At 40.0% G+C, this 14,633-nt stretch overlaps 1 protein-coding gene across 2 annotated transcripts; it reads right to left on the reverse strand.

The window, feature by feature from the left end:
- Nucleotides 1-909: 909 nt before the first annotated feature.
- Nucleotides 910-13,042, reverse strand: laptm4b (lysosomal protein transmembrane 4 beta). Of its 2 annotated transcripts, XM_063900129.1 has the most exons (8): nucleotides 12,787-13,042; nucleotides 11,384-11,501; nucleotides 9,453-9,526; nucleotides 9,222-9,344; nucleotides 8,796-8,894; nucleotides 6,307-6,402; nucleotides 6,024-6,054; nucleotides 910-2,944 (listed from the first exon to the last, which is right to left on the reverse strand). In XM_063900129.1, exons 1-8 carry the CDS (start codon nucleotides 12,877-12,879, stop codon nucleotides 2,754-2,756), a joined length of 825 nt encoding a protein of 274 aa, XP_063756199.1. In that variant the 5' UTR covers nucleotides 12,880-13,042; the 3' UTR covers nucleotides 910-2,753. The 2 variants fall into 2 exon arrangements, with proteins under 2 accessions (XP_063756199.1, XP_063756200.1); XM_063900130.1 differs by lacking the exon at nucleotides 6,024-6,054.
- Nucleotides 13,043-14,633: the final 1,591 nt, after the last annotated feature.

A 14,633-nucleotide genomic window follows, 5' to 3' on the forward strand; every position in this document is an offset into this window, starting at 1 on the left:
TCACAATCACAAGGCAACCGAGTGTCAGACCCTGAGGATCCATAGAGCAAATTCAATATTGATCACTTGTATAGGAACATAAATTGGATGGTATGTGACCTCAGTGAACGTTTACTGGGTGCTGAGTGCTTTATATTCTCTCACACAACATTCATTGATCAAAAACTCCTCACTGTCTCTGGGAAATGTCATAACACACAGAACAATACATACAATGAGTTTCCACACACATTGAGTAGAGGTATTACTTGATAGTAAGTGTACACTAATATATTGAAAGAATCTGTAATTGTTTGTAGATATTTGAAATAGTTGCAGGAACATTTAGAGGAGAATCTGAATGTTAACCAGGTCATAAAAAATCTGCTAATCAATTCTTCAAAAAACATTTTTTGGCTGGTGATTCCTCTTACTACTTGTTGATGTCATTGTACGAACCCTTTATCCAACTAAGAAAAGGAACAAAATATGACCCACTTATGTTTTGTTTCCCCCGTCCTGTCCCAGTGGCAGAAAGTAGGTGAGCGTGTCTGTCTGGTAGCCCGCTGTCAGTCTCAAGGTAATGCCAGCGTCCATTTTGAGGCAGCAGTGTAAATCCTCGCTGATCTGCCAAATTGTTCGTATCCACTCAGGGATGCTGAGTTTGTGAGGGCAGCAGGATGCACGCATGCATAGCAGCATATCCTCTTTTTTTATGAATAGACAACTATTGTTAACAAATGTGAATCACTGACATTAAATACTTCAAAATACATTAAAATACAGCCTAATTTCCCCCTAATTTCTGGGGGTCATTTAAATGAAATGTGTGTTCATACATACATTTCTATTTTTAAAGATGAAGGTAAAAATCTTAAGTATAAAATAGGTCCATTCACTCAATCAGTACACAAGTACAGAAGCACACACTTTGACTGATTTTGCTTTTTATTATTCAGAATGGAGACATGAGCTCATGCAGATTCAACAAGAGGATGTGTTTGAGTGGAAAAGAAATGGAGAACAGTCTTGGAAGTGATTCTAACTAAACGAGGCATCAGCCATCCACCGGTCGAGACACTGTACAAACCTCTTCTCTAAAAATGCAAAACACTGATTTGGAGCTGATCATACTTTATACATGTTAGCTACAGCATACTGTGGTAAAGGTCAAATAAAAACAGATCCCAGTGAGCTCACGCTGACTTTAAAGTGCAATTACATTTTCAGCTTTGTTGGATTTGCAAAAGCAGTGGTCATAAATTCACAGGGAAAACACTGAAGGGGCCAAGCAATGGCTACATTATCAACTACAGTATTAGTATCAAACCACTTCAGGGTACTAGGGAGTGCTTGAATGCAATGTTGCATAGTCTGAAGGAAAGTGCAACCTTTTACAGGATATAGCAAATACTTCATAGGAATTATTGGAAAAAGGGGATTAGGTGTGTCTAATATGGTTTGCTCCATTATTAATTCTCATAATTGCCTGAATACCTTTAGCCAGAAGACAAGCATCTCTAGCTTTATATACTGTATATTGATTTTGTGCTACTATGCTAAGCTAAATCAATGCTTTAGATTCAGAGCCATCAAATCAACAAAAAGGTTAGTTTTAAAAAAAGGTCACCAGCACAGGAAATACCTCTACAGGATATCGCTGCATGTGCAAAGAAAATGTTTACTACATATAAAAGGAATCAGGAGTTACATCATAATGTCACGTAGCGCTCGCAGCACGCGCGCACACGCACACACACACACACACTCACACACAGTCTCTGCATGTACAGCAGCTCTTATAGGAAAATGCCCTCAGTCCAGCTAAGTTATCTCAACTAAAAAGATCAGATTACACATTAAAAAATAAAATACACACATGATGCTGTTGAAGCTGCAGCTCGACGGGAACATAAGAACACGCCTTAACACACACACATTATAGATTTGACTGCTTGTGTATTGCCTTTTTGGATGTGAACCTGTAGTGTGAGAAATATTTACGTTCGTGTGCTTCTATGAACGATATCATTAATGCCACTCTTTCTCGGAACAGACAGGAAGGCAAACTGGAATATTGTGATGGAGATCAATGGGTTGAACAAGGTTTTTCACTGGCAGTCAATGGATTACAGACAGTGTGTTTACATGGATACAACAGGAAGACGTAGTTGGTATTGGTCGAGGATTTTCATTACGATTTCCTGCAGGACACACACCATGAGTACATAGATGATATCACAACCTTTCAGCCTTTCACTATCACTTCTTTTTCTCTCAGATTTTTACTGTTATACAAAAAAGTCATACAAAAATACCTCGACATTACATTCAATTAAGGAATTTGTCAATTTCTGAAAAAAGTGCTCTTGCATAACTGATCATGTATGTCGCTTTCCTTCTCACTCTCTCTGTCGCTAACTCTCTTCAGGTAGTTTGTTTCTAGACAAAGACCACGAGGGAGATTCACAGTATCGGGGGGTTTAACAGTTGGTGGCCGAACCGGTGCACGTTTCCCTCAAAGAGAAGTGCACATTAAGTTGGGTCAGAGTGTTCAGGGGGGGAGCCAGAGTTTAGATGCTGCCTGTGGGACGGCAGCTGCCACGGGGGGTGTGGCAGGTGGAGCTGCTGCGATACTGTCCTTGGAGGAAGACAGAGGAGAGGGTAGGGGGAGGAAATTACATCACAACAACCAGGGGTGGTGGTGGGGAGAGATGATGGAGGTCAGCCTAATCTAATATACGTTTGGCAGGGAACCAAGATGAAACCGGCCTCTAAGACATTGTTTTGTCTTGCTTTCCAACATGTTCCAGCCAGCGTTTGGGTCCTAGTGATGGGAGTGAAATGTGGAAGGTGTTTGGGGTATGGGGTCCAGCAGGGGGGACGTCCCTCATGCCTCCATATACTGGGGAGGGGGATCCTTCGGGGGTATAGCGATGGCCTCCTCGTACGGGGGCAGCAGAACCTGAAATGTAACAAGAAAACAGAAGGTGTCTCATTCCAAAGCATACCAATGAGTGTCGTAATTAAGAGGAGCAAAAGACAACTATCCAACCACCCCCCCCCCCCCAGCATTTCCAAATGGGGTTTCAAGAATCATTGGTGGTGCTACCAGAGCTACTAGTAGCAACACATTTAGCGAGTTATTTACGCCAACAGGATAAAAGTATGAAATATATTCCAAAACATAAGAGTAAACGCAGTCACATGTGGAGTCTCTGCCTCGCTCCAACCGACACAACCACTACTAAGCTTTATGTGTGATGACGTCAGCGAAATGCAAATGAGTTTATGCCGGTATTGAGCTCATTTTTGGAGCGATTGCTTTACACAGATCGAGCAATACTTTCCAACACACTACATTTAGTTTTCCACGGTTACGTCTTTGTTGCGCTGTCCGATAACTGCAAAGAACTGACATGCATACTGGAAAGCTGGCAAAAATCAAAAGCTTCATCCCCTTCTGTTTTGTTTGCGTAAAGGTTGACGCACTTCCTTCGTGCGATTCATTACGCATTTATTTCCAATAGACAGGATTGCTAGTAAAAGCTAAGAAATGCTGATGGTGTCATTATAGTCCATTCATTTCCTTCCTTCCTTTCCATTCTTGCCGCTTTAGTATAGTACATTTGATTATAGATAGACAGAGATTCAGATACAGCCTTAGTAGATGTTGCTGGTTTCTTCTCCATGTTTTTACACTTCAATCAACATCCACACACACTTCCCTGTGCTCTAGAGGCCAGAGTGCCTTGCCTCTCTCTCGGTTTTTTCTCTGTGAACGGTGTTATAAAACCAGCCCTGCTGCTAATTCAGTGGGCGAGAGAGAGAGAGAGAGAGAGAGAGAGAGAGAGAGAGAGAATATGCTCCGAGGGGATGGAATTGTGAAGCAGCCAGAGAGGCCCGGCGAAAACATCACTGAGAGGATTTGAAATGAAGCAGACAAGCAGACAATTATGTAACATGTCCAGAAAAAGAGAGGACGGTCAGAGATATATAAAGAGAAGGGGGAAGGGGAGAGAGAGAGAAGACCCTGGTGCATTTTAATGGCGTTTATATAAAACCACGTCAGATAAGCAGCTGGGTACTTGATGTTCAAGGCAGTAAAAAGCCATTCAGACACACTGCTGGCTTTCTAATAGTAAAAATAGATGGAGACCTCTATTCACTCACCACCGTGAGGAGAGGGAAGGCAGTGATTAAACACCGCGTCACTTTCCATACTTTTATGAGCTGTTTATCCTGCCTAAACGATGAGCCATGGATATTTGATGTAATTAGATACTTCTCTTATTAACATGCAGCCTTCACTTTGACCTAGATGGCTCAGCTGTTTTGTTTTTCAAATATTATATTTTCTAGTATACAACTGCACTGGGTTTCATTAATGTAATGATATAAGGCTGTCATCAGATTGTGTACTTTATTAGATATATGTACGCTAATTTATTAATCGCTATTTATCCTGCATATGCATATTTGCTTGGTAAAGCCACTGGAAAATATTTAAATTAAAAATGACTGGGGGACATAACTCTTCTTTTCTACTTTATCTGTCCCGATGAATCTTCAATAGGAATGCACTGGCACTGGTTGAGACACAATAAAAGGGCACCATTGAGCAACACACTAATATTGTTTATGTAGTTTGTTACACAAAATAAATAAGACATTTTCTGTAATTTCCTGCTAACCCGAACTGACAATTTGGTTATGTTGGCTCTCTGCACGCTTTACATTCAACATGTTTTCCTAATAAAGTATTTTTTAAACAGAGTATTCTATTTCAGACATATTGAGTATTGGAAATGTGGACATAGGACACACAGTATGATATAAATCCCTATGGATTACTTCCTGAGTCAGGTCCATGAGGAAGGACAAATGGACTGATGAGGTGCTACATATTGAGAGGACAGCAGGTGAGACAGATTAATGTGCTGTGTATCGGTGTGGAGGATTACAGACACACGGATAGACGGACAGACAAATGGAAAGCGTGACGACGCTAAAGCCTCTCAGAAACCCCATGAGTCAACACTGACGGGGACGAAGTGGGATGATGGACGAGGGAGAAAGCCGGCTCTGCAAAGCCGGCCAATCACAGCTCAGGAGGATCTACAGCACCTACTGTGCTGCTACCCACAGCAACAATGACACTTCACTGACCGTCAGACAACCGAGATGCTTCTGATCGACTGTTAACTGGCAATACATACTGTGATATGTGGAGGAGATTACTGATTTTATTGTGATAAGTTGATGATATAGATAGGTTTTACAGAGTTAGGGGATATTTTGCTTAGGTAGGTAACCTTTGACACAGTTCATCATTTATTCCTTCCTCTGTGTCTTCCCCTGGCATAGGCTAACGGCCTTGGGTGGCTGTTATCTTCATTAAGGAGGGGCAGCCTGGGCTTCTCTGTTTTGCACATTTTAGGACTAGAGCACAAGCTGACCTGAGACAGTTTATTGTTTAGGACATCTGGGCGCCTATTTATCTGGCTCCAGGTGCGCTTTGTGTGCACATTCTATTGCCATACAAGTTTTATTTAGATATAGTGTCCGTTGTTATTTAGTCTGGCGCTGGAAGAATGTTGATTATCCATTTGGAAACTAGTTCAAACTTGTTCCTACAGTGGAGGCTTTCACTATTGGTCGGGCAACCGCTCTGTCGACTCGTGGCTGCAGCAAATGTCTTGTCAATGTTCGCCATCAAGTTCCAGCTCTCCCATGTCTCTCTGAGTTTCGTATCCATTGCTTCAGAAGTTTCCATCGCATACAGTATGCTCTAATCTTTTTATTATTATTATTATTTAAAGACCACAAATTACAATACAAATTGTCAGCAGGGAAAGTGTTTCCCGTAAAGAACAGATTCCTCCTGCGTTATATGTATTCCTAACATTTTTCCAATCTGAGGTTGATGAGTTAAGCATTTACTGCTTTCAAAAATGTTCAAAAGATTCTGCTACTCTAAGCACACATCTAGCTATGTAATCTATTACATACATGTCACATTACGAGTGATGCCTAATCCTTACCTTGTACATTTAGAGGTATCAACTCATTGAGCTGCAACAATATACACATGTAAATACAATCTGAATATTAGTATAGGGTTATAAAACTTCACAGAGCTTGAGCCTAGAACATGATACACTTAGTGAGGAATGCTACTTTTCAAAGCCTTTACTGGATGTATTTTTACCACAAACAGGTACGTTGTAAGCCACTAAAATGCTGTGTGAATGCAATTATATCATGATCTGAGAAAGGGAGATTAGAGTTGTCCCTGTGGTGAGGAGGGTGGATGCGAGGACTCACCGTGGTGTCATTGGTGGTGACATAAACCAGGACCTCCGTGGTGCCCCTGCCGCTCACATATCTGTAGCAGTTCCACACACAGCCAATCAGGTAGGCCTGTACCCGGGAAGGTGAGAAAAGAAAAAAAAACAGGGACCTTTAACACCATCAGCTCCACTTCTCATTACTGCTGAGGCTGCTTGCCATCACCTCATCCATCCCTGAAGGTTAGGGATGATGATGCCATGGATGCGTCATATCAAGTCCTTATAGAACATTGGTATAGAGTGCTGCAGAAAGGAGTCCTAACCTGAACATTTGTCAGCTATTTTTTATTTATGGTTCCCTCATGTCAAGGTCGATGTTTTGTTTAATGGGTAGATGCCTGAAATAAGGAGGCGGTGGTGGAGAAGTCTATAGGGATTTGGCTTGGGAACCTGAAGGTCACCGGTTCAAGTCCCCGAAAGACCAAGAGCAAGGAACCGTTCCCTACACTGCTCCCGGGCGCTGTACATTTGTCATCCCACTGCTCCCAACACTAGGATGGGTCAAATGCAGAATGTACATTTCACGTCTTTGGGACGATTAAGGGTATATTCTCTATCTTCTAGGGATTTACGACATAGTATGCCCATAAAAAACCCACATTTTGAAGCCTTCACTTTAAAAGGCAGTCGATGAACAATTAGCTAAAAGAGAGTACGTGTTTTAAGGGATATTAAACGTCATCAATCCAAACAAGTTCACCATCTTTTCAGTGATGTGGACATTGTAGTTATTCAGCTGTATTTTTGGGTGGGTTATAGCCTCATATTATCCTTTTTACTTTGTGTAATTGCACTTACACTTTTAAAATCCCAAGTTAGAGTGCATTTCTGAATATTATCTTGCTGAAAAAAAGTATGTCTCAAACCTGTTGGCCACAAAGCTTAATTTTGGCAATAATCCAAAATCAAATAGAAACAACCCATTGGCTTTTTGTCGAGTGATCCATGATGCCAACTTCTGGGATGGCCTACAAACAGTTGTACTCCCTGCAGCACTCTTTTAGCTACCTTTTGGACATAACAGTTCAGGATTGGATACAGTTGTACTAATGTAAGGATATCTTCCTGGACAATGTTGTCCTTCTTGCTCTTTCACCAACATTTCAGCCAAGACGACTGACCAGGCATCTCCTGCCCTCAGTAAAAAGCTACGGTAGCACTCTGGTGAGGCTGGTCCAACTTGGCAGAAGAACAGGAGGTTCATTGTGCATGCGTGTATGTGTGTGAGTAGCCTGCTGAGTCGCTACTTCTGCCAGCAGTAGGCGCAACGGACCGACCAGGAAACCGGGCTGCTTGCTTTCCAATCACTTTACCATCTGCTGAGCCGACCTCCTCGCTGTGACACCGACAGTTTCAATCACAATGATAATGTGCGTGGCTGGCTGTACGCACTGATATGAAGTCTGAGCTCGAACCTCCTGCCCATATACTTTACATTTCTTTATTCATCCGCCCATCTGTCCATCAGCATCCCTTTTTTCTCTCTCCTGCTCCCTTCCTGTCTATCTGTATCCATCATTCATGCAGATATTCTTCTGTCAAGTGCAGTCAAGTGGAGGATGTTGGCTTCAGCAGGAACTTTAGCAGGTGTTGCCTGTGTGCTCAGAACTCAACGCGTCCTTGAGGTTTCAGATCTGGCCCTTTTCCAGGGAACTGACTCAAAAATCATCACTACAATAGCTAATATATACAGTACAGTGCAGTACTGACAATACAAAACAGGTTCTACTCATTTTACCTGGTAGATTTCAGATGATATTAATCTATATTTGCTCTTAAAATGCTGAAATTTAAGCAGTTAAACTACCCCATATACTACTGTGCCTCTCTGCCTGAGACACGACATGTAGAACTCTTCTCTCTGTAAAGTCAGCAGTGTATCTTCCAGTTGCTGCTTCCTATCATAAAACCCCGGCTCTGGCTTTGGATATCTGCCGAGAACATATCCAATCTGAGCTTAGAGGAAAAACAACTTGATTTGATTGTACAGATGACTGAAACTTCCTGTCCTATCTCATCCCGGAGCCCCTGAGCATTGCTACGCCTGGAGAGTCATCCATGCATTAAGGGGGAATAAGCTTGACTGGAGTTGGTTTCCTGTTGTCCCTGACCCGCTGCTCTCCGACGCTGTGATAATCCCATGAAAAACATTGTTAACGGGAAAGTTCACACTGGCAGATTCATTACACACGCCATATGGTTCGTAGTGCATGGTATGCACACAGTGTGGGACTTAATTGACTTAATTATGTTGCAATATGACAGGCACATCTATAAAAAGGCAGCTCTACAGGGGACACATGTTCAGTGTGTGTGTGTAGTGTGTAGACGTGTTGCATATTTTCATTTTCAAAGTATACCTTTTTCTATTCATGTTCAGATGGATGGATGGAGTTAAAATAATAAGCTAAAGCGAGGCAGACGCTTTGAATCTTCAGAGATAAAGACGCTCTGTGAGCTCACCTTGAAGGAGAGGATGCAGCCAATGAAGAGCAGGACTGCAAAAACTAGGCACATGTTGTTGGTGGACATGATGTCCTCTTTGTAAGGGAATGTCCCCGGCTGAAACAGAGGGATACACATACATAACATAAACAGGAGTGATACAAAAGACAGAAAGTGTCCTTTAACACATCAGCATCTGATAAAACCTCCAACCTTCACCTTCATTCCTACAAGAAATAGACTCTTGATCAACATAACTAAGACCTGTTTTATTCTGCAGTTATCACACGAATTAAAAAGCAGTGAACAACTCCATAATATTAAATGTTTTCCATTGTTACTTAACTCTACATTTATACAATATTTCAAGAACAAAAACCACCCTGCAGTTTGAAAATACATAATTAAAAGTAGGAGATTTGATTGTAGGTAAATAGATCTCACCAGTTGCTGGAGGTAGTCCTGCACCGTGTTGGGATAAACAACAACACTAATGGCTACCAGTGTGTTAAGGGCAAAGTCGAACATTTGGTAGCAGAAGAATGGAATGATCCAAGCAGCATGTTGCTATGTGAGAGAGATTGAGAATAGATGAAGAGACTCAGAAAAAAAGACAAGTTGTTTCTTCAGTTCAGACGTCCGGTTGAATTTCATTTGTATGGCTTGTTTATTCACCTTGTAAGCACCATATGTTGCCATGCCACATATAAGAATCATGAGCAGGGATATTGCAGTGGCTATGCAGATATCTGGAAAACAAACAAACATAACAACATGAGAACAGATTACTCGTGACGCGCAGTGACCTCACTGTACGTGCTTAATTGTTATGCAATTTGTGCTAAATGTAACTAAATATAAAGCCCCTTTCACTTTCAAGTTACATCTTTGAAAACTGACTGATGAGACGCTTGTAATCTTCCCTTTAGCAAAGTATATTTAATGTTTTTATTTATAGATGAATGGCTGTCCTTTATTATCCATTTACATCTTGTTGTTTTACTATCATTTATGGTCAAATGTAGAAAGAGTATATCTTGCATTTCCCCGACAAAGATCATTATGTTATCTATAGAAGGTTCAAACTTTGCATCGCATGGTTTTTGTTTGTCTTGTTAAACAAAGTCACATTTCACTAGTGCTCACTTTTTATATTATATTGAGTGAATTGAAAGTGAACATGAAAATTCAAGTGAATAAAAATACGAGTTAATAGAATTGAAATAGAGAAGGAAGACCTTTACAATGAACAGTTTTTGTATGATTTATTTAATTCTATCCCTTTTTTTATTGCATTCATCGTCTCAAATAGTTGTTTTTGTGATTTGGCAGCAGCCAATAAAGCCTATTGAGTTTAACTAAATTGAACTACAAGGGATTCACTGACATCAAGTTAAAACAGGAGGTCTACCTAGTACTGTTTGGTGAAAGGGATCATAAACAGTACTAGCAGTGAAACAATAGAATCAATTAATCTCTGGTCCTCTTTTTCTGCATTATTAAGAAGGGCAAAACATACCAAATTCAATGACTTAACATCAAAAAAGAATGAAAAACTGATTGCAACTTCTGTAGATCATCATGACTGAGCAGCTGCGATATTACAGTAATGATACTGTGTTGAAACCAAGGAAATGATGATACCATACCATCATAATCCCTTGCAACACACTAGACAGAGGGACAGATGTTAACACATACTATAAATAAACGATACATGCATAAATAGATGCACTGCCACCCCTCACCCAATACTGGCCATCTGAGCTAAGTTTAATTAAACCTATGCATATGGTCACAGTGAGGTTGGACACCAGCCTTTTACAAAACCACAGCATTAGCTGGTCTCCATCTTTTCCCGCTGTTTCACAATCTTTGACTGATGCTGCACAAACAACAACGGCGTCAGGCAAGATGGACCTTTTAATCAGAAAGAGAACTGGAGCAGTCGTTTTTAATCAGAGTAGCTAGTGACAGGGACCGTGGTGTTCCAGAGGCGACTGTGATGATGATAGCAGCTGGAGGGGAAATACTGAAAATACACATGCACACTGATTTGTTCTGTGAGGAGTCGAGCCTACTCAGCTATGTCTGTGCTGAGAGCAGCACTCTGGGAAAAAGAAAAGGGGTGAGCAGAAAGGAATAATGATTTTAGAGCTGTAAAAACACACAGCGCTTTGAGGACATGCTGTTGATTTTAATAGGCACTGTCGGACAGAGCTGCCAGAATAATATTGTTAAGGCCATGACACTTGATATTATCTCGGTAGTTAGTTCATTTAGATTTACAGTGTTCCAAAATAACAATTGTGAGATGTAAAATATTGTACTTAAGTATAGAGATAAGAACATTTGTAGGTAGACGAAGACAACAGTGTCAACGTGTTTTGTATTTTTGTTCAAATGTTTTGTCCATTACATGTCACTAGGGTCCTGTTTTAAAGAAATAGCCGTGCTGTATAGTTGACAACTGAAGTAATTACATGAATTGTATTCAATATTTAATGAAATTTTAAGAAACAATAACTGCTCGTTTCATTGAGGACATTTAATCAAATATAGAGAACGCTCACATATGAAACAATAAGGGGATTATTTTCACTCACTTGCATCGTCCATGACGTCGATGTCAGTTCCCAGTTCAGAGCTGGTAAGGTGGTAGCGGTATTGAACTGGGTCATTAAGAGCCGACAACAAGATGAGTAGAACCACCGCATTGATGAGCTGTGAGGAAACCAAGATCAATATTAATATTACATTTTAAAGCAAAGTTATTCATTTGTACGTTGTTGGATTAACCTTCAGAAAAATGTATCAGGTTCTTTTTTGGAGTGGGATGAAAGTAATTCAAATGGAAAAGTAATCCCGGGTTAGGTGAAGGATTATTAGACAAGGTTTTTGAATTGATTTACTCTTCATGATTTGATAAAGGCCAACTGCTAAGTGTGGTTATATCTACTGGACAAATGTCCTATATAGCTTCATGAAAAGTTGATAAGGACTGCAACTGGCTATTCTTTTTATTTATTAAAGTACTCGACTATTTTTTTGTCTGATAAGAAATGTGAGAAAATGGCCACAAATGAAAAATTCAAGGAGCCCAAGGTCACATCTTCAAATTGCTGGTTTTGTGCAAATAACAGTCAAACATCCAAATACATTAAATTCCCAATGACCGCAGCGAAAAGCAGCAAATGATCAGATTATAGATGCTTAAAGTCAATACAATCATGACTTGATTATCACAATTGTTATCGAACACTTTGCCAACTGTTTCAGCAATCACATGGATGGCCTATATTGTATTTGGTGAACTGTTAAGACAGGTGCAGTAAATCATCTGTCCCAACAGCTTTATTAGAAGAAATGACCATATGTCTTATTTATGTCACTGTGGAAAGTAAAAGCATGGTATGGAGGTCACAATCTGTTTCTTTGTGAGGCTTTGGCTCTCATTGAACACAAGAGTTGATTAGTAGTAGGGTCACAGAGAGAGGGGGACTAACGGTTACGAAAGGTCAGGGATTTAACAGGCTTATTGCACTATGTTTAAAACTGTATGTTATGCCCTGGACAACAACAGAAACAAACTATAAAACACATGTATGTAAAAAACATATAGGATGTTAAGGTGATGTTATTTCAGCACAACAAAAAGTGAAACGTCAATGTAAGCTTAGAAATAATAACAGGCGGCAAACTATGCTGCACAATACATGTTGTTATATGGTTACGTTGTAATCTGTATAACCAAAATAGGGTCAGTGAGCTGTTAATTAACTAGCAACGTAGTTCAATTGTGTTACATTACTCTTTAAACCGAGGGCATCCTCAAAATGGCAATTCCCAAATGAGTGAAAGCGATAAACAAATGAGAAAAAACAGCAGCAGCTAGCTAACATAGCTTTATTGTGGTCAAACTAACTTAAGCGGTGCATCTAATTTTCTACATTTTTAGCCCTATTTGTTGTCATTTTGCACCTGACATCGAGTGTAAAACCTCACTTACCATATACCATATTCCCAGAATAATGGTGCCTGTCCGTACATGGCAGCAGAGGCAGCAGCTCGTCGAGTACCACCGGTCCCACGGCGAAATCATGATGTTATCCTGCTATGAATTTCAAGTTATTTCATGAATGCCGCCGAAAATGAATTATTCAACGCTACAGGATCCTAAAAAAATACGGAATAGTTGGCGTCCTTGGAGCTAGGACCACCACATCCAGTGTATGTCAGAGACGATGTTCGCTTGTTTCCTCAACTGGAGGAGGACTGGCAACAACCAGAGCCCTTAATCTGGCTCATCCCGAAGTCACGTGACCAGGATTTTCACCGAGGGATGCGAACAACATATTTCAGTTCAGCTATTACATGTTGCTGTCACACATTTACTCACACATTTCCTGTGGTGACACTTTGTTCCTGGGAGAAATGTAATAATATGTCCTACTTTACTTTTACAATGAAGAAGTCCCGAATGTGTGTCAAAACATTACCATTGCCTGAAGTAATTAGTAGAGTGTGTGCTCGTTTGTGCATTGGACCTTAAACTCAACACTCAAACAGTCCTTTTTCCTATATCAATAGTATATCATGAGTGTGTCAGGGCTAAATTGTGGACCTTAAAAACTGTGTTTTGTTTGGGAATATGCACTATTAATGCACAATACAGACCATCCTACATGATATGGGTGTCAAATCAGTGCTAGATTCACTTGATCATGAGGTTGTGTCTTAAAGTTACATCTAGTTTAAAAAACATCATTATTTGATCTGATGTTGTCTTTATATGATGTACAATCCTGCATTAATATCTGTTTAGGGGTGATTTTTAGACTTCCTAGAGACCTATATTGTTCCAACCTGGGAAAATTGAACACAGTTCAGAGAGGAGAAAGAAGAGAGGATTCCTTTGTCAAATTGCATAGCCCAAAACTTAATTTGGAAGATCATTCCTCTATGTTAAAAGAGCTATTTAACTGTCTACCATCTAAAGTTAGAGAAACAACAACATTTATTGTTTTTTTTAGGTATTAAATAACTAAAAGAGGCTAAAAGAGAAAAAAAACATTGTTCTCAAATCTAATACATCCATGGACACACCTGCATTTGGTGGTTGTACTTTTTGTGGATTCATATGTGGTACCTCTGGATGTATTGTTGTAAAGTTTGATGTATCTTTGGGGTTCTGTTCTGTTTTTTTTGCCAATAAGTGTATTGTACAACTATAATGCTACTGTAATGTCCATATTGTATTTAAAAACTGCAATAAATAGTGAGATTTGTTAGATTTTCTTGTAGCGGGTCAATCTGTATGTGCCCTCATGCAACTGTTACACTTTTCATAAAGCACATGACGGCCTCTTAAAATTAGGCAGGTTGACCAATCAGTGTCCTGATTTTATACATCGATATATTCTTGACATTAGGTCATACAATGAAACCAACTGAGATGTCACTGTATAAGCATTTACCATCCTTTTTAAATATCTGTCTCAATCTAAATTACACAACAAAGGATTGCTGTGTGTTATTGCAGTGTTTGAACGAGAGACACATATCTAATTTTATGTCAATTTCTCTCTCTGTCTGTGCGAACATCCAGGATCAAGCCTGACAGATGGGCCAGTGACCACACACTAAGCTCTGGTGGGTGGACCGCATCATCGTCACATTAGGGGATTTTCCTCTCCTGCCATGACTTAATACTGACCAGACTGCCATCTCTTTCAAAGCTGGAACACAATCTGAAGAGGAAATCTCAAGCTAATGGTCCATTTTTTTTTTTAGCTTCAAACCGTTTCCACCAAAGAGAGTTTTTATGAAATATTAAACAGGAGATGTCATGTTAGT

This window comes from Eleginops maclovinus, chromosome 13, assembly GCF_036324505.1.
Source record: "Eleginops maclovinus isolate JMC-PN-2008 ecotype Puerto Natales chromosome 13, JC_Emac_rtc_rv5, whole genome shotgun sequence".
Taxonomy (NCBI): Eukaryota; Metazoa; Chordata; class Actinopteri; order Perciformes; family Eleginopidae; genus Eleginops; species Eleginops maclovinus.